General features: G+C 38.9%; 1 protein-coding gene across 4 annotated transcripts in view; it reads right to left on the bottom strand.

Moving 5' to 3' along the window:
• GPR156 (G protein-coupled receptor 156) overlaps positions 1-27,319 on the bottom strand; it is an 87,149-nt gene that overhangs the window by 54,802 nt on the left and 5,028 nt on the right. For 3 of the 4 annotated variants that reach the window (XM_074331469.2, XM_074331479.2, XM_074331459.2), the window contains exons 2-3: positions 3,218-3,654; positions 2,915-3,051 (exon numbers count right to left, since the gene is read on the bottom strand). In XM_074331469.2, coding sequence (XP_074187570.2) covers positions 2,915-3,051; positions 3,218-3,313 — 233 coding nt within the window. In that variant the 5' untranslated portion in view covers positions 3,314-3,654. Of the gene's footprint in view, positions 1-2,914; positions 3,052-3,217; positions 3,655-24,842; positions 25,012-27,319 lie in introns of all 4 variants that reach the window. The other variant, XM_074331477.2, reaches the window with a different exon arrangement.

Raw genomic sequence — 27,319 nt, 5'->3', positions numbered from 1 at the left:
GCATGAGTGTGCATGTGTGCACACACACATAACCACAAGTTTAGAGACCACAGAACTGGAACAAAATGAAGCATCTAATTGTGATGCTTTGCCTTTGAACAAATTTTGTTATTTAAGAAAGCACTTTTGAAACTGGGTTATCTTCTCTTTCCTTGTTTGACCTTGTAAGCTACTTAATTGCAAAATGTGTTTTTTTCACAGTGCCTCTTAATATTTTATTCTTCATGCCTAGTCATGCTGCCACTGCAAGCAAGACAGGCAGCAAATACAGTTGTTCCCACTATAAGACTGTATACAAGTGTTCCTATTTTAACAGGATATATAAATGCTTTCAAAATCTGGCATTCTACAAAACTGTATAAAGAGAATATATTATGGGAAAGACAGTATGAGACCATAACATTTGAAACATATTTAACTTCATAACCAGAATACCAATAAAAATAATAATTAACCCTATTAAAATACTAGCACTCAGTAAATGTCCACTACCATTTATTTGTTCCCAGGATCATACCATGTTTCCCCGAAAATAAGACCTAGCCAGACAATCAGCTCTAACATGTCTTTTGGAGCAAAAATTAATATAAGACCCAGTCTTATTTTACTATAAGACCAGGAATATAATAATATAATATAATATAATATAATATAATATAATATAATATAATATAATATAATATAATATAATACCAGGTCTTATTTTACTACAATATAAGACCAGATATAATGTAATGTAATGTAATGTAATGTAATATAATATTATATTATATTATATTATATTATATTATATTATATTATATTATATTATATTATATTATATTATATTATATTATAATACTGGGTCTTATTTTACTACAAGACTGGGTATAATATAATATAATACCGAGTCTTATATTAATTTTTGCTTCAAAAGATGCATTAGAGCTGATTATCCGGCTAGGTCTTCTTTTCAGGGAAACATGGTAGATGATGGTTGTAGACTTAAATCTGCAGGATGTAGGTCCTCAAGGGTATTCACCTCCAATAAATAACATTGTTATCAAAATCTGCTCTGGGTTTGTGCTTTTTTTAATAATCAATTGTTTTTAAACACAGGAATGTTCTCTGTTTCTTCATTTATTCCTACAGCTTCACCAGATAGCTTCATGTTGTAGGAAGGATACGAGTTCTTGAACGCCATTAAACCAGCCACTACTCGTTGTAAGACAAGGCAGTGCCACAGTATTCTTAGCTTAAGGCTTCCTTCTTTAACTGTAAGAAAGCTTGTCTTTGAATTCTTTAAATCATTGATTTTTCTAGGAAAACATTATACATGAACCAATGATATCGTTTTCTTATTTGCTGATCAGTTATTAGTTTGCATTATAGAAATGTGTTGCAGGTGAAAAGACTGTACTCCATAGTTCTCTAACTTTAATACGTGTGGTTTTCCTAGTCATTTTCTTGGCAGCATCCACCGTTGGGATTAAAATCTCCTTCCTCCCAGGATCACTGAAAAGGTATTTACTAAGCACCTATTATGTTCCTGAGTCTGCTCTAAATGTTGAAGACAATGGTGAGCACGACAGACAAGGTCCCTGTGTTCATAGTCTTTATATTCTGGTGGGGGATACAGATGATCAAAAGGTAAATCAATAAATATGGTAATACCAGAGAGTTATCCTTGCTATGAAGAAAATAAAACAGTGATGGGATATAGAATGAGATGTAGGGGCTGGGTGACCATCGGGTAGAGAGGCTACTTTAGATAAGATGACCAGGGAAGGCTTCTCTGAAGAGGTGACATTTGAGCCAAGACCTATACAATGATAAGGAATTAGGCATGGGAAGATCTGGAGAAGACCATTAGGCGGTGGGAACAGAGGGAGACAATAAGCCAAAGGCCTTGAGATAGGAGTAGGCTTGGTGTATTTGAGGAACAGAACGAAAAGTGGCTGAAGCAGCTTCAGGGGTATACTCAGGACTGAGTGCCACACAGCATCACTGTCCCGTTGCGGCTGACCCAGCAGATCAAGTCACTGCTGCTTACCAATTCCATGTCCTCCGTGACTCAAACGGCCAATAGCACCCCAAAATGCCTGCTAGAGAAATTCAACTGACTGACCCTCATCCTGAGTGACAAACTCAGGTAATGGAGCAAAACACACTTGACCACCACAAAGTGTAAGGCTGGAGTGGGGCCAGAGGAGTGTGGCCTCTCTGCTGGAGCTGTTGAAATCTGCTATAGGCTCTATCCAGAAATACAGCTGTGGGCTAGGGAGCGAGGCCTGGGACTGCTGGAGCAGAGGGAGGGTACAGAGTATTGGAGTGGAAAAGACGGGGTGGTCCGTGAGGGCAGGATCGAATAGCAGTGAAGGCAAGATTCTGCAAGTCCCTTCAGGAAAACGTTATCATTTTGTTTCTTTTGTCATCCCTGGGAGCTGTAGATTCTTACCCTAATGAGCCAGCGGCTTTCCAACCAGGCACGATTGTCCAGCAGAACAGCCAGGTAGTAGGGCTTCACTATTTTTGCAAAAACTTTATCCCACCCAGACTGGTTCCAACTGTGCGGCTATAAACTCTAGTGTTGCTTTGGAATATTTCCCTACATGTTCTCTGTTTTTAATACAAGTACCTCATCTTCTTAGAAGGATCGTACTGTCCTTTTGAGGAGAGATTCTTCACTCTCTGTTTTTTTGGGATCCTTGTAATATTAAATAGTTAGCACAATAGGCTAGATCGTTCTCCTTCTCAAGAGGAAACGATACTGCAAGGCCAGGACCATTTGGGCGGAGGCAGGGAGGGAACTTCTTACATAGCTTAATGCCACAGTAGCAGACAAGCTAGCAGCTCATGGTGCCAAAATGATACTAACACTCAGGGTTTCATGATTCAGGCGATGGGAGATGAAACTCGGCATGGGGCTGCTTACCTGTTCTTCCTGCAGCGAATTGTGAAGCCAAGAAAGAAGACTATCAGAAGAAGTCCACAGCTGAGAAAAGTCCAAACAATACCCAAGAGGACAGGAGATAATGAAGAAATGGTCTTACCGCTGGGATGGGAAGAGGTCTGAGAACAGAATAAAGAGAAGCTGTTAGGAATGAAGGCTCTTCTATAGATCAAACACGAACTGCCCCATCATCACCAAAGCATTTCCTCCTCCCCCTCCCCCCACCTCCTCCACCAACGACATGTATGTCTGAGCAGCCCTGACATCCCATGGCTGCTTACTTACAATTGTTGTCTTGCAGAGATCATGAATTGGTCTCGGATCCAGCTCCTGGCCAGGAAAACTGTCACATAATTCAGAGCAGTTTATTTCAGACTCCATGTCATCACATGTCCCTCTTGGTGAGTGCTTTTGCAGTATCGGTTACCCGCTGGTAGTTAACCAGCAGATCTTTGACTGAAACACAAGAGCAACTCAAATCTTTTCTTCAGAGGCACCATGGCTCTTGGCTCAGAATCTGGGATGAACAACCCATGCAGATGGAAGTGAAGGGTTATTTCACTAAGCTCCTTCATCGGCCACCCTCCAGGCTGTCCTGCTCCCCTGTTGTCAGTCCACACCATGTGAGCCAGGAGTGGGCATCTTAGTAACAGGTTACACAAAGTGATGAATCTGGCTTGCCACCAGATGGCAGTCACTGCTCCAAGTACTCAACACAGGTCCTGAAGGAAAGGAAAGCAATTAATCCTGTTAACAAACAAATTATACATATACAGAAACATATACATATATGTGCAAATGGCTTAGGAGAGGTTTAAAATATTTTCTATATTTTAATTATATAGTTATATTTTTATTATATATAGTTATATACTTTATTATATATAACAAAGGTTTAAAATAGAATATACGAGTATATTTAAATAAATACATTTTAAACCTCTTTAATAAGCAGTACTTTAAAAACAAAGACAAAGCACATCTGAAGCTTTATGTAGATATAAAGCTCTACAGTGTCTCTTCAGATCCTTTTTATGGCCCAGCACTGTAAAAACTTGAGTTTAGACATGTGAGGTACATTGTCCTTTTTTGCCTACTGGGAAATCCCCTGCCTTGCCAAGACCTTTCCATGCAACACATGGCTTAAGCTCCGCCTGACCCTGGTGGTGGCGGGCTCTGGTGCTGCATGAGTCTGCACGTAATATCTACCGGTCTCTCCAGTTCTCGGTCTCTCAGAGAGCGGAGAAACGCTCTATGTCCAGTCAGCTGGGAGCACAGAAAGACAAGCAAGCCCTTTGGCAAGAGGTTTTTGTTTGCTTGTTTTAAAATTCTTAGAAGTGGGATAGGCTACTCAGGTAATAGGGAGAGAAACTGAGGTCTCTAGGAATGAGTGAGTGTCCTGATGATAGCATTATTTCTCTGAGGAGATGCTTGCAATATGAATATCGTGATGTAAAAAAGAAGCTCTACCTTGCAGAACAAAAGTTGAAATGCAAAAAAGCTCCAGTTAGCCCCGGCAGACAAGGTAGATATGTCCCTAACTCTTTAAAGCAATCTATCCCTTAATACAGAAAACAGATTTGAAATTTTGCTGGTGGGAATTTAAAAGAGGCTGCCACTTCTGCTTTGTGTTTTTGAAACAGCTTAGCACAGCTTTCTTTCATTGTGGAGAAAAATTGGAAGAGGAAAAAAAATATCAATGATTATTTCAGTAGCCACAGAATATGGGACTTGTGTTTAAGCCAGAACAATAGTGACAGGTGTAGTATGCCATCTTTGGATTCTGCGTGTTTAGGCACGAACAATATAGCACCAGGTGCTGCCCATTGATTGGACTCTCATATGGTCCTGAATTATTTACTAGATTCATTACAATGAAATCCCAAGAGACCTAAGAGCCACTATACTATCTCTTGTCAAGACATTTAAATTCTTGTGCAGTCTAGTCAGATTACTCAATGAAAAATTAAGAAGGAAATATATTATGAAGTCATAACGATAAACACCATTTATTTTAGCATTTTAAGAAAAGTAAACATAAACACATGACTATTTGCATCCTGATTTAATTGAAATTGCTGAAAATACCTTTTTTTCCTTTCCTTCTACTTAAAATTAGACACCCCCGATTGTGCCTTCTAGAACAGAGCCACATTGTAAGACACAGGGAGGCCTATACTACAGAGTGGATTGGAAGGTATATTTTTCCTCTATATTTCCCTTTTAATCATACTGGCAAATGAATACAGTTATACGAGTATTTGAGTCATTATCAAGTCCATGTTTTTATATCCTTAAATCACATTGAAGTTTACACCAGTGTGTGTGTGTTTGTGTGTGCGCGCACACATACGTGTGTGTAAACACCTCATTTTCTCACTACAACAGCATCATGTGAGGTAAACAATACCAATTCTCATAACATACAAGACGTTGGACAGAATTCTCAGGAAAGTCATATCTTAGTAGGGGAACTAAATTAACCCTAGACTAGAAGCTACTCTGGACCTGTCCTAATAATGCTTAAAAGAAAGCCTCAAAAGGATCAAGTTGATCCACAAAGAAACTCAACTGCATTCTAGAACACAACCCAATGCTCTTTAAAGGACTACGACAAGATCCAGCACTCAACAACATAAAATTCAAAAATGTCCATCATCTAATAAAAAATTACCAGGTATGCAAAGAAACAAAAACATAACCTATAACCATACATTTTTAAAATCAATAAAAAATAAAGAGAAATAACAGAAATGATACAACAAACACATAAGGACATTAAAACAACTATTATAAACATGCTCAAAGATATAAAACACAACATAAACAAAAAGAGAAAAATGAATGATATAAAAAAGACCCAAATAAAATTCTAGAGATAAAATATAATTATGAAATTAAAAATACACTAAATTAGACACTGTAAAAATAAAATATTGGTTACCTTAAAGACAAAACAATAGAAATTATCCATAATGAAGCATAGAGAGAAAAATGATTGATAAAAGTGGACATAGCCTCAGTTACTTATGGAACAAATAGCATGTGGTCTAACATATATGTAACTAGAGTTCTGGGTGTTAAGGGGGGGAATAGAAAAAATATTTGAAAGAAATAATGACCAAAAAAATTTACATTTGATGAAAAGTATAAACCTGTAGATCTAAGAAGCTCAACCAACCCCAAGAAAATTAAGTATTAAAATGCGCACACACACACACACACACACACCAAGTCATATCCTAATGAAATTACTGAACACCAGTAATAAAGATAAAATCTTAGATGCAGCCAAATTATGTACAGAGGAACAACAGTAAGACTTAAAACAGACTTCACATTTGAAATTATATAAGCCAGAGGAGAATGGAATGACACCTTTAAAGTGCTGAAAGAAAAAAAAAAGTCACCCCAGAATACAATACCCAGTGCAAATGTCTTTTAGAAATGAAGGTAAAATAATTTTTAGACAAAGAAAATCTGAGAAATATGCACTGTAAGAAATGTTAGAGGAAGTTCTTCAGGCAGAAGGAAAAGGACACCAGATGCAATCTGTATCTATACAAAGGAATGAGGGGTGCAGTACATGTTAATGTGTGGGTAAATGTAAAAAGATCGTGTTTTTTTATTTTTTTTATTTTTAAAGCTATGCTCATAAGCATATACCTACTGGAAAAATACACATACACTGAATGCTCCTTTAACCCACTTCACCTGTGTCATTTCATTTTTCACACACAGCTGCCTTGGTTCACATTCGCACTGCTCGCTGTGTTGGTGTCTGCATTACCAATAATAAAGATGAATCATACAAGGCTTCCAAAGCCATGATGTGATAAGATGAATGTGTAAGGGGATGATGTATACACATGAATGCAGAACTCCTTGGCCACACATTCCCTTTCCCCCGCAAAACACTGTGGCTGCCAATATTCATTCCGTTTAGTAAATATTTCTTTGAGCTCCAACAGTAGGACAGGCACTGTTCTAGGCACCTGAAATATATTATCTTGAAATAATTTGTATTACATTGAGGGGAGTCAAACAATAATCAGTGGACATAATACCTAAATAAATTAATATTTTGAAGGTGCTGAGGACAATGGAGAAAAAGGTAGATTAGGGCAAGAGCATCTGGGAAGGACCGAGGGGCAGTGAAGCAATTTTAAATCAGGTTTCCAGGTTTGGCCACATAAGCCTAAAAAATTAAAGGCTGATTCTGTAGTGAAAATTATGACAGCTTTCCAAATTAATCTTTCTCCTGTTATTGCAGAAAATGAGAAGTAGTGATGATAAAAAAAAAATGACTATTGCAAACTAAATTCGGGGAGGATCTGCGTCTTCCCTTTTCTTCAGCAATTTCTCACACTTCAGGTGATAAATTCTCATACTTCAGGTGAGAAATTCTCACACTCACACTAAATACTCTTAGAGTATATAGAGCTCTCCATTTAGGACCAGCTCCACCATCTACAGACCCTTCCCATCCTTACCTGAACTTTCCCTCTTTGATCGAGTTCCATTAGATGTTCATACTTCAGTGATTCCTGAGAGTTTTCCTTTGTTGCCCTGGTGTGCAGTTGTGTTTAAAATTGTTTTTTAATTCATAGGTATCTTTAAAACTCAGAAAAGTACAAGGAAGAAAATAACAACACCCAGAATTAAGCATGAATTCTTGGCATATTCATTCCAGGCCACTGCTCCCACCCATCAGAACTGCTCTCCCGAGGGAACTCACTCTATTGTTCTTGTATAAATAATATTTGTTATTTTAAATAAGGAGTATTTCCATTTTACAAAAATAATAAGGAATATCTATATATGCTATGATTTCCAGGATATATTGTTAAAAAAAAAAAAAAAAAAAAAAAGCAAGATGCAAAAAAAACCCCCAAAAACATATATGCTGCCTTTTGTGTAAGAAAGATGAAATTCATACAGGTCATTGGCTTATTTTCAAAACCAAACATTGGAAGAATAAAAGCATTACCTATAAGAGGAGGAAAAGAACAACAGGGGAGGGGCAGGGAGGAAACAGACCTCTCAATGTTTATAGTTTTGACTCTGAAGCCATGTAAATATTGTACTTAAAAACAAAACTAAATCAAAAAGAAGAAAATCGACCTCTAAAAATTAAAAACAAATGGAAATAAGTGAACCTAACTATATCAAGTTGATGGCATGACCACATAGACAAGAATTATTTTAAGTAACAGGAACTTGATTATACATTCTAAGGACAAAAAATACCCACAAAGAAATCTTAAACTGCTTTAAGTGGGCATTGCTCCTATTTTACATATATGGATACACACACATACACATACACACATATAAGTATCTATTAGATAAAGCAAATAAGTAATTATATTCATGTCATTGAGAAGTAAGATTTTCAAAGTGAGAGAGAAGAGATACACATATAAAATAAGTAAAAAATTTTCAATCTTTAATTTAAATGGGAAATATGAGTATGGACTCAGAATTTATTTATTTCTAAAACATTCCTATTTCCTAGTCTGTTAACTGGCTCGGAAGTAATTACACCCCAGTAACAATAAACACTCCAACTGCCCAGATTAGGATCTTTAAAACCACTTTCCACTAAACGGAATCAGTGTTCTTTAGCAAAATGGACAATTTAATTTTTGGTGCTGGAAATAAACATACAACATAAATCTGGGACGTCTTGTCATACCAGAAAATAAAAAAGTATCAGAGGCCACAGTCATGTCAAAAGGATACAGGAATCAAATGGCTCTCCCGCTGGCCAATGAAAGGGTAATTTCATCATCATAAAAGAATAATTGTAATGCACTGCAACATATATGGTACATAACAGATACTCAATTCATGCTTACGGAATGAATGAATATAGCCTTAGAGATATTAATAGGCTATTTTTGAGGGTATGGTCTATGACACTGACTTGGTCCCTCCATGAGAACACATGGTATAATTTCTCTTCCTCTCAAATATCAAGATAAGTTTATCTTCTTCTGGAACATTTTTATGTCACGAATAGTCTGTTTCTCTCTTTGTTGGCTGCTGGGAAGTTCAGAATCAAATACGACTCACTTATAGCAACTGTGCAGTGTTAGGTATCTCTGCCTCGTGTTATCATCCTATGTCTATTTTCCCTTTGTCCTGATTTCCTTACCTCTCTACTTTTCATCCCACTATATGTTTTATACTATTAGGTTGGTGCAAAAGTCATGTGGTTTTTGCAATTATTTTTAACCTTTTAAACTGCAATTACTTTTGCACCAACCTAAGAAAAGCAGGAAAAAGGACAATTGGAGTAATAGGGATGTTTCTATCCAATATGAGCAAATATTGAAGTACCTCAGACTCAGGCTACCCACTAAGAGAGATACGACAGAACCACATGCAAATGCATCAGAAATGTATCTTTTCAAATCACCACCACCAACAGCACTGGCCGAGATGTTCACTAAGGTTCCTTCTGGTACCACTGTTGTTGGAGGTATTAGCTCTCCATTAACTGTGCTAATGTAGGCAGCAGATACATGGAGAATTATAAACAGCAGGGAATGTAAAATGCATTTCTAATTACCTTTGAATGCATGTGTTATGTTCTGGTAGCAGATTTACAAACATCCTGAATATGGATCACTTGTACTAACAGAAAAATTAACTTCCATTCCCTGAACATACATTGCTTTTTGTGGGGGCAGCAGGCAGGTACAAGCAAGGCAGAGGGGATTCAACCTCCCCTAAGACCTCCTGCCACATACTCATAGATCCTCAACATAGAAGATGGCTCACAGTTGCACATACTTTCTAGGAGAACATGGGCATGAGATTAGGGTGGGAAAGTATTGCATATATAGGACGAGATAATTCAGTCAGGGAAAGAAGGTGAAGTCACAGAATGGTGGGGCATAAAGTCCAATCTCTTCATTTTAGGGTCAAGGAAACAGCCCCATAGAGGTTGAGAGGCTCAGGGTCCCATAGGGAGTGTAGGAACAGAAACTAGGTCTCCCAAGTTCAGTGCTCTTTCTATACTACTTTACAGGACCTGTTGAGGAAGTTAAGGTTGGCCTTTCACCCATTTGGGGCAGCTGGGGCAGAGGCCTGGACTTGGGGAGCAGGCAGAGCCATAGAGGTCACAGCTCTAAAGCTTAGAAGTTTGTGGAGGAGGTCCAAGAGAGAAGAAGAACACACCGTGTTTCCCCGAAAATAAGACCTAGCCGGACCATCAGCTCTAATGCATCTTTTGAAGCAAACATTAATATAAGACCTGGTCTTATTTTACTATAAGACAGGGTGTAATATAATATAATACCGGGTCTTATATTAATGTTTGCTTCAAAAGACGCATTAGAGCTGATGGTCTGGCTAGGTCTTATTTTCGGGAAAACACTGCAGTAGAAGGGGAAAGACTATTCTATTGGGAAAGTATAAGTTTTGGATCTTGTACATTTTCTTCCCAACAATATAAAGTGGACTGAATTAATCTGTTTCTCAGTATCTCACATTTGCCTTATAAAATAGGGAGAGATGATAAAAGTTCCCTTTTAAAGCGTCTGAAGTGCCTCCAATTAAGGTTTCCCCATACTTTTATGGTTTCTGAATAACCACCCCCAGGAACCCTGGAGCAGGGATTCTTGATTCACCAGAGGGAAGAGCAGGGGCAGTAGAGATGGCTGCTCCAAACACATCAGTCTCAGGGGATTTTAAAAGCATAGTGAACTCACTGGTGTCCCTTGGCAGGAGTGGGAGGTGGGTGGGGTGGGGTAAGAAGAGCAAACTTGATTCATTCCCTTAGTCTAGTGCGGAACTTAAAGAAAATAAACCTTTGGGATCCTTGGGCTTTGTATGAACTCTTGAACTAGACCACCATTCTTTCCTAATCCCTGTGTTCCAAAGCCTCTCCCCTCCTACGCTTCCCAGCCTGCAGTTAGTGATCTTCCCACAATACGGAGAACATTTTTGCTCAACATTATAGAAAGCTGTACACAACCTTTTAGCTTCATATTACTTGTAACTTTTCTATGCCTAAACCTGATTTCTCCCTTTGTTACACAGCGTTTAAACTTTCCTGGCTACTTGGTAGAATTAAAGTGAATCAGACTGGCTATTGACTTTGGTCGCCCACAGGATTTGGGAAACAGTGCTGTAAATAGTACATTTGCTATGAACAGTTGGTCACTTGAATACAGGGCACGTCCCGGAGCCCCTGGGCCAATTCAGCTCTCCAGCCCAGTACCTGGAGTTGGCCTCACTTCACATATCCAGGACCACTGGGTGTAATGAGTGGCACTGCAGTGGACAGAGCTGAGGCTGAGTTTAAGTCTCAGCTCCAACATTTTCTATCTGGGGCTTTTGTTAGTTAACTTTTTTATTTCTTAGCTGCCTCAAGGAAATGAGGATAATAACTAGCTATATCTTATAAGTTTCATTAGTGATGAGATCATATGATCTATAAGATGTATGTAAGCTAGATCATCAATAAATACGTATTAACTTCTTTCATTTCCATGCAATAGAAGGGTCATCGGTACAGAAGACTTGGGGCACATAACTGAGGTTATCCATCTTGTTTCTCTAAATTTCTTGACAGAATCCCAAGTTCTGAACCATTAATGTATTTCTAACATGAAGAACAATGAACTTTATATGGTACTTAAAATCAGATTTTGTAAGAATAACGAATTACAGATCCCTAATGGTAGAGAACATGTTCATTAATTCAATGAATATTGATTGATCAACTATTATATCCTAGTCACTATGCTAAGAGCTAGGGATGCAGCATGGAACCAGCCAACATGGTTTTGCTCTAGTACCAAGCACAGTGCCTGGTATGTAAGTAGGTAATCGATAACTATTTGCTAAAGTGGACTCAGAGACATTTTCAAAACATTATACAGAATAGGAGTTCCAGACTCCTAGGAACAATCCTCAGGACCATCTAGATACTCCTATAACTCAGGAGAATCGGGAGGTTTGATTCGGAAGGAGGGCTGGAACATCCCTCCCTGATACCGCAGAAATATCTCCTGCTTTTTGAGCCCTGACCCAATATGTTTTGCTGACTCGTTCTGTACTCTCAGGTGTAAGCTGACACAACCACACAAACGGGGCTGTCGGTCACTACTGCCTTATAGACTAGAGACCTGTTATACTCCGCAGTACAACCAGGGACTGTAGTTGGGAATGAAAATAAAACAAAAATCAGCAACATACTAAAACCCTCACCAACTTCCCAGAGCTGTATTGTTACCTAAAAGCACTTAGGTACTATTATGCAAATTATACGTGCTTGATTTCCATAAAAACCAGTCACAAATGTCAATTAGTACTCATTAATATGCAATAAAATTCTCATTCGAAAACTATTAAGAGCCAAGAATGAATTCCACTTGGCTGCCCTCCTTTAATGAGAACTGCTGTGAAGAGCTCAATGCTACGTATTACTCATCAGCGAAACAGTAAGGTGTCTCGACAAATCAAGCTTCAGGCACCAGAAGGACCAGAGAATGATCATTTGAAGGTTTCAGAGGCTGGTTTTGGAAAACTCAAGTTTTATGCTGTTATAGCTGAGACCTCTGTCCTGTTCGGGACTCAGAACGTAGGCTGAGTGGTTTTGTTAACTTCTTACAAATGGAACCACGGTGGTACTGAGCACTCCTTTAAAGGACATTTGTGAGGGTGCCTCACAGTTGGAAAAAGGTAAATAAAACTTGGTTCCTGAGGGTCAGTCTGTTCAGGAGACTGAATATTCCACTCCTCAAAGAAAGCAGAGATCTAAGGCCCTTGGAATTACTGGGGCTCATTTCTGAACGGCCGCCTCGTCATAATTTTTATATGTGAACTTACATGCTGTGTCTCTAAATTCCAATTTCAGTTGGACATAGGATTTCTCTAAACTGTTGTTCACTGTTGCTGCGCAACAAAAGACACTTGGGTGAGAGCAATTCAGGCTCTTTGAGGATAAAGATGAAAAATACAAGCTATCAACATTATTAGACTTCATTCTGCAGCCACTTTCTTAACAAACTGTCCTATCTTAACAAACTGTCCTAAACCTGGCCTGAAAACAGGCGGTAAAGAATAGCTTTTCTAAGCATAGTTTAACCCAGTGGTTATCACACTTTAGTGCACATCAGAATCACTTGGAGGCTTCCTTGCCCACCTCCAGATTTCTGACTCAGTAGTAGGGTCTGAGAATTTGCATTTCTAGTAAGTTCCCAGGTGATGCTACAGCTGCTGACCTGGGAATCATACCATAAGAACCCCAGTCCAGCTAAAGGAAATAAAGGGCTTTCGTCAGAGTTTAAACCACATAAACCCTTGGGATAACCTTTAACTTGTTACTTCAAGCTGCTGTGATGAGGCTCACGTACACATTTATAGACCAAGTCATTTGAATTATTTATTTTAAATTAATTTCAAAGAAGTTCTGTTCAGAAATTCGACACAGACTAGCACTCAATTTTTTCATTCTTTAAACCATGATTCTTAAATTTTTTTGTACATGAGATACTGATGAAAGCTCTAGATCAGGGGTGTCCAAACTTTTTTCAACGTTTTTTACCAAGGGCCATATGCGGTAAAATACACAAACAGCCGGGCCACTCACTTGAGGTGAAGTACGTATTGCCTCACCTGGTTCATTTAAGTAAACTAAATATATTTTTGGGATTTGCTGCGGGCCAATTAAAAATGGATTGTGGGCCGCAGTTGGCTCGCGGGCCACAGTTTGGACACCCCTGCTCTAGACATTCTCCTGAAAAACATACAAATACGTAATATTTTACATACAAAATCAGGATGGGTGATCACAGGCCACGCATCAACCTCTCCCTCTAAACCCCAATCATCTCAAATGAGGAGGCTCACTTCAAACCACAAATCAGCTTAAGCCAGGGATTCAAATGTTTTTAAATTAAGTTTCTTTACATTGTTCTCGTAAATCAAATACTTCTTTGTGGCTACTCACCAAAAAAGCACGTGCACTAAGATGATAAAGGCTATGACAAACTCTGTCATCAATTAAGATATTTTAATAATCATTTTTAATGTTTATTCTTTAGTCTAATAATGTTTATCTTTTAATTGGAATAGTATATTTATTCTTAAGATAATTACTGACATAAGTGAGTTAAAAATCTATTATGTTATTATTTGTTTTATTTTTTCCAACCTGTCCTATGTTCCTTTTCTTGTAGCTTTTACTCTCATTTTCCTATCTATTAGCTTTTTAAAAACAGCTCTATAGAGGTATAAATTACATACAATAAATTGCATATATTTAAAATATTTGAAGTGTCAATTTGGTAACTTTTAACATACTATATATACGCCTGTAAAACCATTCTTTCATTTGAAATAATGAGCAGGTATTGATAGTCCTCTAACTTTGTTCCCTTAAAGGGAAAAAAAAAAAGTTGTTTTGGCTATTTTAGATACTGCACATTTTCCCATGAATTTTAGAATAAGGTTATCCATTTCTACAAAAAGGTCATCTGGGATTTTGATTGAGGATGTACTGAATCTATAGATCACTTAGGGGAGAATTGCCATCTCCCCCATATGGAGTCTTCTAATCCATTGTCTTTGTGAGCTCAGCTGCTATAACAAAATGTCATAGACTGGGTGGCTTATAAACAGCAGACATTTATTTCTCACAGTTCTGGAGATTGGAAGTCAAAGATCAAAGATCATGGTGCCAACATGCTCAAGTTCTGGTGAAAGCCCTCCTCCAGTCTGCAAATGGCTGACTTCTTATATCCTCACATGATGGAAAGAATGCTACCTAGCTCTTTGGCCTCTTCTTATAAGGGCATTAAATCCCATTCATGAGGGGTCTACCCTCATGACTTATTATCTCCCAAAGGCTCCCCCCACCCCCACCCCCACTTCCAAATACCATCACAATGAAGACTAGATTTTAACATATGAATTTGGGGGGGATGCAAACATTTAGTTCATAGCATCCACAAACAAGGTACATCTCTCCATTTATTTAGGTCTTCTTTAATTTCTCTCAGAAAGGTTTTGTAGTTTTACATATATAGGTCTTGCATAATTTTTTATCAAGTTTATCCCTAAGTATTTCATATTTTTGATGCTATTTTAATTTTTTTAATTTCAATTTTGATTGTTCAACAATCAATATGCACAATTGACATTTGTATATTGATATTGTATTTTGCAACCATGTTAAACTCATTCATTAGTTCTAATAGCTCTTTTACAGATTCTGTTGAATAGTCTACATAGATGATTGATCAGGTGACTTGCAAATAAAGACAGTTTTACTTCTTCCTTTCCAAACTGGATGCCTTTCATTTCTTTTTCTTACCTTATTGCACTGGCTAGAACCTCCAGGACAATGTTGAATAGAATTAGTGAGAGTGAACATCCTTGTCTCGTTCTTGATCTTAAGGGGAAAGTATTTGGTTTTTTACCATTAAATATAATGTTAGATGCAGGTTTTCCATAGATTCCTATTAACAGGTTAAGGAAGTTCTCTTTTATTCCTATTTTGCTGAGATGTTCTTCAATATATCTGGGCTTTCACATTCTCTAATATTTCTTGAAAGACTTTGGTAGTTTGTGTCATCCAAGGAATTTTTTCATTTCATCTAATTTGATGGAATTATTGGAATAAAGCTGAGTGATGTCACCTCTTTAACTCATGCAATTAGTAAATTGTATCTGTCCTCTTTACCCTGATCAGTCTGGATAGAAATTTATTGATTTTCTTGATATTCATACTCAATCAGCATTTGCTTTCATTGATTCTCTCTACTGCTTTTTTGTATCTATTTTATTGATTTCTGCTTTGATATTTAGTATTGCTTTTCTTCTGTTTACTTTGGGTCTCATTTTCTCTTTTTTGTTCTAGTTTCTTAGGATAGAAACTGAGGATATTGATTTGAGACTTTTCTTCTTATAAGCCCTTAGCACTATAAATTTCCACCTAAGTACTGCTTTTGATACATAACTTTTAATTTTCATTTAGTACAAAATAATTTCTCATTTCCTCTTTGACTCAGAAGCTATTTTGAAGTGCACTGTTTAGTTTCCAAATAATTGAAGATTTCTATTATTGATTCCTTAGTTTATTCCATAAGCTCAAGAACATATTTTGTATGACTTGAATCCTTTTAAATCTATAAAGAATTGTTCTATGATTCAGAATGCGGTCTATCTTGATAAATGTTCCATGTGCCATGAAAAGGAATGAATATATTATTGCTGATGGTTATAGAGCTATATAAAGATCAATGAGGTCAAGCTGATTGATTGTGTTGATTCCTTCTTTTATAGTTTAAATTATTTTGTCTTCTTATTACATCCATTACTGAAAGCTAATGAAATTTTTCACTAAATTATGGATTTGTCTATTTCTCCTTGAAGTTATAGTATTTCTACTTCATGCATTTTGAAGTTACTAGGTGCATAAATGTTTAATATTGTTATGTATTCCTGATGAATTGACTACTTTATCATCATGATCTTCTTTATCCATGGTAATATTCTTTGCAATCTACTTTATCTAAAATTGCTATTCAGCTACATTTTGATTAGTGTTAGCATAGTAAATCTTTTCCATCCTTTCTTTTAACCTATTTGCCTCTTTATATGTAAAGTGTGTTTCTTGTACCTAGTACACAATTGGCTTTGCTTTTCTATTCTGTCTGGCAATTCTACCTTTTAGTTCAAGTGTTGAGATCATTTACATCTAAAGTAGTTATTGGTTTAAATGTATCATATTGCTATTGTTTTTTGTTTATCTCATCTCTTTAATTGTTCCCTTTTCCCTTCTTATCTGCCTTCTGTTAGGTGAATTTTTGTGATTCCATTTTAACCATTTTTGTTTACCCATTGTGTTGGCTTATTGGCTACACTTATTTGTTTTATTTTGTTTGTGATTATTTTTATGTTTATAGATACATCTTGAACTTATCACAGTCTAGCCCCAAGTGATATCATATCGCTTCACATGTAAGAGAACCTTATAACAATATACTTCCATATCTTCACTCCCAGCCTTTGTGCTGTTATTGTCATATATTTCATTTTACATACGTTATAAACCCCACAATATGTTTTTTTTTTTTTTAAAAAAAACACCCTACCAATTATATTTAAAAGAGGTTTAAATAATGATAAAAACCTTATATATTTTCTCATGTCAAGTGCAGCTCTCTCCTCTCTAATACTCTGTTTTACAATCTCCAGCTGCCTTGATCTCCTTGGACTTGAAACTGTCTTGGCAACTCAGGGAGTCTGAATTCTCTCTTTTTGTACCATATTCTAGAAACTGTATCTTGGTATGCCTGCTTTTGTTTCATTTTGTTTCACTGAATATCAGAAACCATGTATTAAAAATGCAAAGACTCTGCATCATTTTTTCTTCTCTAGTGAATATGCTCTTTAGCTTCTACTAGGGTATTAAAGTAAAAACAGATCACTTTAATCTAATTAATGACTGGTCTCCGGGGATTGGATTTCAATGTTTTTATAAGACGAGGTCTATTTCTGGGCTAACTCCTCAGGCACAGTCCTTCAGGAGTCCCAACTGAAAGCTTAGGGTGTTTGTATTAATCAGAGTCCTCCAGAGAAACAGGACAAATATTTTATATATACATAAAAGAGATTTGTTATAAAGTTTTGGCTCATGGAATTATGGAGGCTAAGACCCAGGATCCGCCATCTGCAAACTGCAGACCCAGGAAAGCAATGGTGTCCTTTGAAGGCCTGAGAGCCAGAGAGTCTGAGTCTGAAGGCCTGAGAACCAAGAGTACCAAGGACAGGAAAAAAATCAATGTCCCAGCTCAAACAGTCACGCACAGAAATTTCAACTTTCCTCTGCCTGTTGTTCTCAGGCCCTTAACAGATTGGAATGCCCACCCACATTGGGGAGGGCCAACTGCTTTACTCAGCTCATGAATTCAAGTACTAATCTCTTCCAGAAACACCCTCATAGATACACCTCAAAATAATGTTTAACCAGATACCTGGCTATCCTGTGGCTCACTCAAGTTGACACGTAAAATTAACCATCACAGTGTTTTTCAGGCCTTTCACTTTGGTGGACCCACACTCCACTTTTTATCTGTAAACATTTAAGACTGCAAGTAGCTTTCATTAGCTTCTTGGCTTTTTAGCACCTGCTTTCTGATTGGCTTTTTTACCTCTTGGTCTGTGCTACTTATAAATTAGTGAAGAAGGGCCGGCCCGGTGGCTCAGGTGGTTGGAGCTCCATGCTCCTAACTCCGAAGGTTGCTGGTTCGATTCCCACATGGGCCAGTGGGCTCTCAACCACAAGGTTGCCAGTTCGATTCCTCGAGTCCCTCAAGAGATGGTGGCCTGTGCCCCCTGCAAACTAGCAACAGCAACTGGACCTGGAGCTGAGCTGCGCCCTCCACAACTAAGACTGAAAGGACAACAACCTGAAGCTGAACGGCACCCTCCACAACTGATTTAAAGGACAACAACTTGACTTGGAAAAAAATCCTGGAAGTACGCACTGTTCCCCAATAAAGTCCTGTTCCCCTTCCCCAATAAAATCTTAAAAATAAATAAATAAGTGAAGAATTTGGAAGGAAAATTGTTCAACTCATTGGCATGATTTCTCTGTTCCTCTTTTCTTTCCATGATCATGGCCTCTCATGTCTTGCCTCATTTAGTATCCTTGAATTCCTTCTTCTTCCCACCCCCCCCCCACCATGCCCCAGCCTTATCAGACTGTAGAATGTTCTACTCAGCTTTTCTGAATCTTAGCAGCTGCTTTTTGCTTAGCTTCTCCTCAGGTGCTACTTAATAAATGGTAACTGTATTAAGGGAAGAAACAACCTGGAATGTGGAATATCCAGTGAGTTTCTGTTCTTTTAAGGTCTTAGCTTGTAAGTCCTAGCTCTCTTCATAGGTCTTTTATGCTTTCAAGTAGTTTTTTTAAACCTACGAGTAGCTTTTGTAGATGTCCTCTATGGGAGCAATGGTCTGCTATTGGGTAATCCAATGTCTTGTGCTATATTTAACCTTAAAATTTTTTTTACCAACAAGACCAAGCTCTTTAAAGATAATCTTTACACTACAGACACAAATGACAGTGCAAACAGTATAAGATATAATTATCCTTACTATTAACTATGACACTAATTAAGATACATTATAGAATCTCTAGGTTATAAAAGACAAACCTATTATAGGGACTGGTTACTATCATTATTACTGGTCAGTGCATATTTGAAAATTAAAAGTTTATGTAAAAGTATGTATTAACACAAAAGTTAATGCTTATTTTGGAGATTTATACATATTGAAACTAAAGTTAAAGTTTCTTTTTAATTCAAATTAATTGCAATGACTTCTATCCTGGTTTTCTTCTCTTCCTTTAATCTTAAATCTAGGACACAGAAACGCATTTCAAAGCTACTGAGTAAAAGCTGCAGCATGTGTTATAGGAGACAGTAGCAAAATGTCTGCCACAGGACATTGTAATTTCTTTTCCTCTGCTTAGCTAATGTTTATATTCTGAACACAGACTCACAATTGGATTTCTAATGTGGATTAGAGACCAAAGATTTCTATAAACTGTCCACCAACTCATATTCATAGGCCCACTGGTCACACAGCAGCCTTCAGCTGAGAATTTTAAAATCTCGTTTACTTCTTGTTATTTTGTCAGCTCACTTTTTACAGTTAACTTATCTGTACTCACCAGCTTCCCTTAATGCTTCTCTGATATTTTCTCCAGCCCTGGTGTGGTGGGGAGTCCCACTCCTCTCTAGTCTGGTGGACCAGACTAGAGAAGTTTAAATCCAAACAAGAGCAACACTAAAAATGAAAGCCATGTACTCCCGGGAAGCTTGCTCTTAAACCTGGTTTGCTGAAATCATTTGTTTAAAAATGTTCGCATCTGTTGCTTGGCACTGATCCTTAAGCTCCAAGACCCCTACCTTCTTAACTAATTATCCTCATGTCAAGTAATCAGTTGTAGTTGCTTGACTATATACTCATAAAAGTCCCCAAATCCCAAATCCCTCCAAATAGAGGGAGAACAAGGGGATAGAATCAAAGAATCCAACTACTAAAGAAAGGGCATAACAAAAACCATAGCAGATCTGGCATTGTGAGAAAGCATTGTAACAGCCTTTTCTCTCTGAAACTTCCCTCCTCCTCCGCCTCCCCCACCCTCCCCAATGACCAAACGGCTCCTGCTACAGATGAAGACCGTGTATAATTCCACAGCATGGAATAAATGAGCAAGGCGGGAACTGTAAACAGTCTGGCCAACCAGAAGCAACAGAGACACAATGCAGCCCAGGGTCTGCAGCCCAGACCCTGTTCCCCACTGAGCTGATCTAATCCACACTTGGCAAGGATGAGCTCACACTGCAGGGCTCGGCTGCCTAAATACCAGGCTCCCCTTGAGGAAGGCACTGGGAGAGGGGAGAGAAGGACAAAGGAGAGAGAGAAACAAGAGTCGTAGGGGAGACCCACAGTGAGCATTAAAATTGTATGTATTCCCTCTGACACAGAAATGCCAATGTGGGGAGTCTTCCTAAGGAAATCAAAACCAAAGTGTAAGAATAATTGGAGACTGTTTATTGTAGTATAATTTGTTGTTGTAAAAAGCTGGAAGAAAAACTGGAATATCTACCAATACAGAAATAGTGGGGAAAATTATGAAACTTCCCACAAAGGAATATTTGGTAGCTATTAAAAATAATAAATTGGATGATTAATTAAATGTATGTATCTAGAATAATGTACATAATAAATCAAATGACACAAATAACAGAGTAACTCCTATTATATGAAATATAATACCACCCATGTAGGAAACAAAAAATAACTCTACATATGTTTGTTTGAACATAGAAAAGGAGTGAATGCATTCACACTGCACTTGTAACAGTGGTTTTGTCAGGAAGACAGAAGGGAGAGGAGGGAGAGGTTAACAACATTTTCTTTACCTACTGCTGTCTTCCTAGACTTGTTATCATGAGTGTTTATTGCTTTTATACTTTAAAAATGTAATAAATTTAAAATATAGAAGGGATTTGAGACTTTAATAATTACAAATAATATTACAAGTAACGCTGAACTCGAGTTGAGCGGGTGTGTAGTTCTCTGGCATTTGCTCTGAATCGATCCTGGTGGGTAGAGGTAAATACATAGGAACTTCTGCTCCGGCAGAGGGGCCTCACCTTGGGTCCCTCAACAGAAGCCAATTAAAGCAAAGACTTCACGGAGCCTCTGGGAAAGGCCGGTGGTTGTGAAATGAAAACTGCATTTGCTTCTCCAAAGCCTCAGCTGCACAACTTCCCAAGTGGCCTCCTGAGCCAGTGAGCAGTGGGCAGAGGCATGGCTGAGGCTGGAACAGGCTTTTGTCTGGGAGAATCCCACCACTCCAACTATTGACAGCCTCTGTTGGCTCCTGTTCCATACTTCAGAGATGAGATGCACAAGGCTGGCCCAGCCGCTGCAGGAATAAATATTAAACTCTGTGGGAAAGACGCGGCCGCCCAGGTTTAAAGGGTTCTGGGTTAGTACTTCGCTGGAAGATTCTTTGAGGACCATTGGGAGCCAGCTGTGGGCCTTCCAGTTGTTGCCCATAGGATGGCATTCAGGCCCTGGAGGTGGGTGTGACACTTGGCTTAGTAGTTGCAATTTGGTTTCAGTCTAATAGAAGCTTCCAGATCTTCTGGTGGGCAATAGGTATATCCTATTCAGTAATAAAGAGAATATACAGAGGCTAGCAGCCTGTGAAGAATTATCTTTTTTGATCATTCATTCATTTTCTAACATCTTTTTTCTCTTTTTGTACAATCCTACTCTCCTCGACCAATGCCTCTTCTTCTATCTTCCTACGTAACTTCTTTAACAGATTTTTTACTTAATGTTTTCTTGATTATCGCAGAAATGCTTGCTATAGCAATCGTGGAAAATATGGGTAAGTTTAATAAATAAAAAGTAATCATTTATAATCCCACTGCTGGCAATAGTTTGGAATAGTTTCTTCTTCTAAAGAAACTAAAGTCTTTACCTTTTTAAGTAGGTCTGCGTTTGTGTAGCTTTGCAAGTGTAGATGAATGTCTCACGTATTATGAATATTATAACAGTATGAATGGATATGAGAAAACGTGTGGAAGTGTGGAAGGGGGTGTAGACAGCGTATGACTGCTGTGGTGTGGCTGTGTGTTCTGGACGGTCAAGCCTGCATTAATATTCCTCAGGCTGATTGTAACAGCAGCCTTCAAGCGTCGGCCTTTCTTTTCTCCTCACAGCTGCCTTGGAAGGCAGCAATATTTGCAGGTAGATTCCCATGGGTGGTTATTTGATCTTCTTTCCTCCAGTTTTTCACCGGCAGATAATTGGGTACCTAGGCTCCCAGCGGGTCACTACTCTCTCTTCCCTTTCCTGTCTCTTGCTATTTATTATGTTTCCCACTCCCTCTTTACTTGATCTTCTGGGTTTATCCTAACAGCAGGCGGCCATCATCAGCCTGGGCACAATCATCATTGAAATGTCCACTTGGAAAAGGTGCTCATTGAGGCATGCATTCTGTTCACTTCTTCGGAGGGAAAACTACAGCTAATGTGGCCCCTGGGAGACTCCACTCCACACAGAAAATCAGGACTATCTTAGATTAGAGCCAAGAAGGACCGCACTGGTCTGGAGTCTAGCCAGACCGACACTTTTGGCCTCACCACCCCTTCCGTCCAGACAAAACCTTTAAACCCTTACCATTTCCCTAGTTAAGACAATTGCTTTTGCCTTCTCTCTCCAGGTCTCCCCAACTACCTGTGGAAAATCAGGATGGAGAGCTGGCAGTGCCAACTGATAGTATGACTTCCCAGGATAGACAGATGGCAACAGGAAGGCCCAGAGTATTCGTTCCTAGGTGTTCCCAATATCACTCTGGACCAAATATCCTCGGCTGCAAGAGAGCAATTCCAACTAGCAAGGCCCTGGGCAGAATCATGGTTTCTCTAAGAGGACTTCCCATGCCCTTTCTTGTCCTCACACCAAGAAATCCCCTCTCCCCATCAGAACTCCAGTGCTTTCTGGCCAATCTATGTACATGTAAAGCTTCTCACTGAAGACGGACTTCCCCAGAGTCATCACTTCTACAGTTATCCCTTAGCACAAACATCATGAAGTATAGATGACCGATAGGCTTAATATCTTTCCTAACCTCCCTTCCTATTTTCATTAGGAGTTAAACATAAATGAATGAATGAATGAATGAATGAATGAATGAATGAATGAATGAATGAATGAATATCCTGGGGGTACTTTTGAATAGAAACCTGTAATCTGAAGGGAGCACATATGTGGAAGGTGGCCTGGGCAGTCCTGTCTATGGGTTATCAATCTGCATGACCTCAACCCTCTCTAGTCACTGCCCAGTAGCCTGGTCAAAGCAGGCCCAAGTTCTGCAGGGATGGTCTGCTGGCCTCATCTCTTAGTCCTCTGTTGCCTAGCAACCCAAGTCTGAAGTACACTGACCCAGATTTGGGTTCAGGTGATAGAGGGGTACTTAGACCCCCTCAACTCCCTCCACTGAGGCAAAGTGGCTATGAAGGAGATCAGAGGATGCAGCATATATCCTATGAATTCAGTTTGACTCAGAGCATTCTGAGTCACATTAATTGTTATGGTGGGCAGGAAGGTGGTTGGTAAGACCTGTTTCTGGTCAGTCCAATGAGTATCCTGAATGAATCTGATCCCCTCTTGTTTACCTACTTTAGACTAGACTGCACAAAGTCTCTAGACTGGACTGGTAACAGGAGAATATTCTGGAAGTGCCTCGGATATAAACAGACCTCAAGGCCTTGCCTGGGCTAGATGCACCTCCCAAGAATTGCTCAAAATCTGACCCAATCTCTGGTAAAAAGTCACGTGGTTCCCCACAACAAACAGACCAAAGTCAACACTGTGGTGTCCTTGACAAGCTGGCCTTTAGGTTTCCTGTTTTATTTTATTGCAAACCTGACCTGACCTGGCCCTCTCCCCTTACTCAAGCCGCAGCAGCACTTTGGCCATGACTCAAATATCAGCTCAAGTTCTTCTCTTCCAGGAATTGCCCACCACACCACAGCTGCCAATCAAAGAGCCACATCTCCGTCAGAACTCCACTCAAAAGGCACTTCTTCCTTAAAGGAGAATAACAATTCCTCTTGAAATAACTAGCTCTGTACCCCACACTTAGAAACCCTGGCTAGCCTCCACCGCTTCGCCCATATTTTCATAGCAGGTGTGATAATTATAGCACTCAACATAGTCGTCTGCAATAGGCCTTGTCTACTCAGTGTCAAAGGAACTGTGTGTGTCTTTTACAAGGCTGATTCCTTCATTCTTCTATTTGGAATGAACACATTCCATCTTAATTAATCTCTCTTCACTCCAACAAGTTCTTTCTCACTATCTCTACTGGATTCGCACCTTTAGGGGTACTATATTAACAGGCCCTTCTTTTTCCAATCCATTTTCATCAGCACATGCAGTATTTCTCCTGATCCAGACACTATTAATGCCCACTCTTCTGTGTGCTCATTTCCCCCCAGCCCTAGAAAGCAGGGTGCTCTGCAAAGTGGGGTTCAATAACATGGGATGTTCTCTGGCCCTATCATCGATCTCTGTCTGGGGAACTCATGATTATGACAAGTGTTCAGAAAAACACCTTGAGAAGTCTAGATGGAAACCAGTGCCCGTGGAAACACATAAATATTTTATCAGGCTATGAACAAGACTCTTGCTCATAAATATTTAAACTCCTTGATAGCATAATGCTCACTGGCTGATAAGAGTCAACTTGTACAGGGGTGGGCAGCTAAGAGGAGGAGGGGAACACAACAGCAAAGGCAGCCGGCATTCTATAGTCTCTTTTAAGGATCTAAAAACACGGAAAGTGTACCTTAGGGCTTTCCAGTGTGCATGGACACTCATTTTCTACGTGTTCTGTCTCTGCAGTGGGAGGCAGTCAGGGCCCAGTGGAGCTGTCTGGAGCAGGTGCTCGCTGGGCTGCAGGCAGGCTGCCACACCAGTCACAACCCTCCCAACCTTGCCATGCCTCTGTCTCAGCACTGGGACACAAAAAAGATTTTTAAATAAAGTACATAGGACTCAAAATGAGGCAGACCCTATAAGAATGTTCATGGAAGGTTTATTGAAAACAGCCCCAAACAGGAAACAATGCAAGTATCCATCAGTAATAGAATCAATAAACACATGGTAGAGATTCACACAGTGGAATACTATCTTAGAATAAAAAGAAATGAACAACTGCTATACTTAATAACATGGATGAATCTCACAGACATTATGTTGAGCAAAAAGAAGCCAGACATAAAAGTACATACCATGTGAATTCATTTATATGATGCTCGGGAAAGTAAAATTAATCTATGATAACAGAAATTATGACAAAAGATGCTTCTGGATGGTGGGGGTGACCAGAAAGGGGCATAAGGAAATTTCTGAGATTGACATTTTTAATATCTTGTTTGGGATGTGAATTTGTCAAAACTGGCCTAGCTTCTAACACAGGATTCAGCTTTGAAGCGCTGTGAGTATAAAAGAGGCCACTGGTCTCCAGGATCATCATTTACCTATAAAATATTGATTGACTTGAATTACCTAAAAGGACTTCTAGTATTTTGCCAAGGGTTCTGCAACCCTTATGGAAGTCAATGCCTTGTTTGTGTCATTTATCTAATTAATTCAACCATTATTTATTAATTGCTTACAATATGCCAAACGGAAACACAGTCATGAATACAACAAAAATTTCTTGTCCTTATGGAGCTTACATTCGAGTGGGGGGTATGTATAGACAATTAACAAAGAAACATATATACTATATATAATGCCAGGTAATGATAAGTGCAATGAAGAAATAAAGCAGAGTCAGAGAACAGGGAGTGACGAAGGGCTGTATTGGCTCTGGTAGTCAGGGGACACCTGATCAAAGAGGTTACATTTGAAAAGAGACCTAAATAAATTGAGGAAAGAAGCAGTGCAAATACCTGAGGGAAGAGTGTTTAGGTAGAGGGAAGAGCAAAGGAGGGGAGCGTGATAGCATATGAGGTCAAACAGGCCAGAACATATAGGGCTTGGATAAGCCCTGGAAGAGAGTAGGATTTTATTCAAAGTGTGAAGGGAAACCAGTGGAGAGTGTTAAAGAGGGGAGTGATATAATCCAACTGAAGTTTTAAGAATGGGAAAAAGGAGGCAATTAAGAGCTTTGCCTAAGATTCTTAGGGAAGCGTCAGAAGAATAGATCCCTATTTTTTCCCCTCAAGAGCTTAATATCCTTTACACATTTAATATTTTTTAACTACCTCCTGATTCAAGCTCTGTCTGGGTCCAGATCACATATGTGTGGATTCCAAACTCTGATATTTTAGTAACAAGTTTATGTCTCAAGGTAGTTATTAGTTTATAAAAAGAGAGGTAGGTAACTTTTCTGTATGTCTGAAATTTTTCATAATAAAATGTTGGAGCAAAATAAGGTGGGGATTGACATATTTATCAAGCAAAAGTCATCAGCAACTAAACATTAATGTTGCAGTTCTCAACAGTTTTCTGCAAAATAAAGGCTCTGATTTTTAACTAAAGGTAGAACATTCCTTTCAACTTTCAAATCCAACTTCTCTGCCCAAGACTGTCCACTGCCCATGGTCTCTATGGCATGTCAGAGCCTCTGTGCTTCTTTACTCTCTCCCCCTGCCCCCAATTACTCTTTGGAAACTTCTAAGGGAATAGAATAAAATGTGAATGGGGGTCAGGGGGACACTTTTCAGAGAAGTCCTCATACTCCCTCCCCCAACCCCATCTGGAAATGCCCTTGTGGTTAAACAACAACAAAATATAAAAACTCTCAGCAAGAAAACTGTTAAGCACCTCTGGTCCTTCCGAGAGAATTTCTTTCCCTCAATCATTATTCTCCCACTCTTTAGAGAGCCTTCTAGGCTGGAAGTCAGTGGCTTCATCCCCCCTACCCCCTGGGTCTCTCCTAGACCACAATTCTGCTTTCACTAGACTTGAAGTTCTCTATCCCCAGGCTACCATAACTCTGCCTCTGACCAGGCTCAACTCTAGACTTTCGGGAGGAACAGAGAGAAGCTAAAGGCTGGTGGCAGAAGAGAGAAGGGACATACAGGCAGCACTCCAGAGACAGTAGTGGCCCTGAAGTGGAATTAGACTGGCAAAATGGGGACCAGAGGTCCATCGCCCCCCTCCCAAGAGATCCCTAATTCAAGCAAAGTCTTCTAAGGCATTTTATGCTTTAGACTCAAACTGCCTTACACTCTATACAATCGCTTCCACAGCCATTTATTTATCTCCACACTCCTTTGCTTCAACTGCAGCCAAGGAAGAAGTGACTGTTTT

The sequence above is a fragment of the Rhinolophus sinicus genome, chromosome 17 (genome assembly GCF_057876585.1).
Source record: "Rhinolophus sinicus isolate RSI-liver-muscle chromosome 17, RSI-T2T, whole genome shotgun sequence".
Lineage (NCBI taxonomy): Eukaryota > Metazoa > Chordata > Mammalia > Chiroptera > Rhinolophidae > Rhinolophus > Rhinolophus sinicus.
The sequence above is the reverse complement of the archived record's forward strand: the minus strand, read 5'-3'. Positions and strand labels throughout refer to the sequence as shown.